Genomic DNA, 2,384 nt, shown 5'->3' on the forward strand with positions numbered 1-2,384 from the left:
CGTCTGGTGGGTTACCGGTTGCAAGTTGTTTAATTGCCGAAGTAACCTTTTGCAACGGTGTAAAGCTTTTCTTCATTCTCCCGTCTAAGCCTTCTTGAAACCACTCGTCATACGCTTCCACGTCACTAACAATTTTTAGGAACAAAGACTTGGACATACGAAACCTGTGACGAAAAGTATCTTCACTAAATTTTGGATTTTCATCAAAATAATCGGCCATGAGTGTCTCGTGGCCCCCCACACGATCTCGACGGACATATTTTTTTTTACTAGACGATGCCGTGTCTAGTAGCTCCGCTTGTTGGATGAGATTTTGGAAGAAAACTAAGCTACTATCGCTGGACGACGCATCTCCATCGTCGGGAAAGTCGGGTAGGGTAGAAAGAAACGGGAACTTGGAATCCATTTTGTGTTTGAAAGATATAAATTTGAGAATTTTGGTGTTGGTTTGTTGTGAATGTGGTAAAAAATGAATTAAGATTGGTTAGTATATATATTGTTTTAAAAAAAATTGATTTTTTTTTTTTTTAAATTCGACCGTTGGTAAACGGTCAATTCTCGATCCACGCGCAAAATCATTCGGTGAACCCACAATCAAAACCCACCCCGATTCGGGACCCCGCGGTGATGGCGGCGGTGTTCCCGATCGGGGAAAGGCCTCACCGATGGGACTCCCCGAGAACGCCCCGTTCACCCTAAGGAATCTAAGTAACGCCATGTGCTAACGTGTTCTCATGTTATTCGCTTATTTCAAGCCAAGCAAACGCCGCCTACCCACTCAAACTCCTCTCCTTTTGCCACGTGGTTCAATCACAGCTCATCATTTTCCGCGGCAATATTATAAACACACTACCAGCCAAATAAAGAAAGATTGAAACAACACCAATCTAACAAAAACATATTATTATTTGTTTATTACACAATCTCCCCCCATATATATATCACCCCCTCCCTTTACTTTCAATCACATTCTCTTTAATCTAATGAACTGCTTAAAAGGCCCCATCATCGGCCGCGGCTCCACCGCCACCGTCTCCATCGCCACCACCGTCACAGGAGACCGGTTCGCTGTCAAGTCAATGGAACTCTCCAAATCATTGCTCTTACAAAAAGAGCAACAGTTTCTTTCTAAACTAAGATCCCCTTATATAATAGAGTACATCGGATTCGATGTCGATTATGCGAATAATATTCCAATGTATGATCTGTTTATGGAGTATGCAACTGGCGGCACTATTACTGATGTAATTAAGAGACAAGGGGGGTCTCTTGACGAGTGTTTGATCCGATCTTACACTCATCAGATTTTACAAGGGTTGGATTATCTTCACTCCAATAAGTTGGTGCATTGTGATATTAAATGTTCAAATATATTGGTGTGTGAAGATGGTGTCAAAATTGGTGATCTGGGTTGTGCTAAATTGGTGGAGAATTGTGGAGATACATCCTCTGAATTTTCTGGTACACCGGTTTTTATGGCGCCTGAGGTTGCACGAGGCGAAAAACAGGGGTTTGCGGCTGATGTGTGGGCTGTTGGCTGTGCGGTTATTGAAATGGCAACGGGTTACAACCCGTGGCCAGAGATGAAGAACCCGGTCTCTGCTTTGTACAGAATTGGGTATTCGAGTGACGTACCATTGTTTCCGATGTGGTTATCGGAGGAAGGTAAAGATTTCTTGAAAAAATGTTTGCAACGAAAAGAGGAAGAAAGATGGACGGTGAAAGAGCTTCTTCAACACCCTTTTGTTAATATGAACCCGAGTTCGGAAAAGATTGAAAATCTTCAGAAAAGTTCTCCAAGTAGTATTCTAAATCAAGGATTCTGGGATTCTTTGGAAGAATCCGAACCGACCGTATTCATGAATGTCTCCGGGGATTCTCCGGTGGACAGAATAGGACAATTGGTGGAAGCAACTCCATCATGTTTGCCAAATTGGGTTGATGAAGATAATTGGATCACAGTCAGAACCAATCATATAGATGATGATGATGATGATGATGATGATGATGATGATGATGATGATGAGTCATCCTGTGAAGATTTGTTTTTGTTTTCAGATTTATATGAAGAAGATTATCTGTTGTCTGTTAGAATGATGTTAGGATCTGATGTAGATGTAAGTGGTGGTTCAAGTGTGGTTGTTTCAAGATTCCTTGATTTCAATAACATGAATGATAATAATTGTTTGTTTACTAATTCAAATTTAAACTTTGCATTATTGGGTCATATAGTTGTTGAGTTAGCAAATGAGTGTTTATGGTTTTCAAACCTTCGTTATTCTTGTTTAAATAGAATGGGATATAATGAAAAATTAAATATCAATGTTTTCATAACTTCACCGGTGACTCAACGAACTTACAGATCCATTGGACAGACCGGTTAA

The 2,384-nt window shown here is 40.6% G+C and overlaps 1 protein-coding gene across 1 annotated transcript; it reads left to right on the top strand.

Moving 5' to 3' along the window:
• Positions 1-893: 893 nt before the first annotated feature.
• LOC110888230 (mitogen-activated protein kinase kinase kinase 18) lies at positions 894-2,384 on the top strand. The gene has a single exon (XM_022135765.2). The coding sequence runs from the start codon at positions 984-986 to the stop codon at positions 2,382-2,384; it is 1,401 nt and encodes a 466-aa protein (XP_021991457.1). The 5' UTR covers positions 894-983.

This window comes from Helianthus annuus, chromosome 11 (assembly GCF_002127325.2).
Source record: "Helianthus annuus cultivar XRQ/B chromosome 11, HanXRQr2.0-SUNRISE, whole genome shotgun sequence".
In the NCBI taxonomy this organism is placed as follows: domain Eukaryota; kingdom Viridiplantae; phylum Streptophyta; class Magnoliopsida; order Asterales; family Asteraceae; genus Helianthus; species Helianthus annuus.

Bases quoted from the DNA above. Each gene is read 5' to 3' on its own strand.
- LOC110888230 (XM_022135765.2), top strand. From the start codon at position 984: ATGAACTGCTTAAAAGGCCCCATCATCGGCCGCGGCTCCACCGCCACC.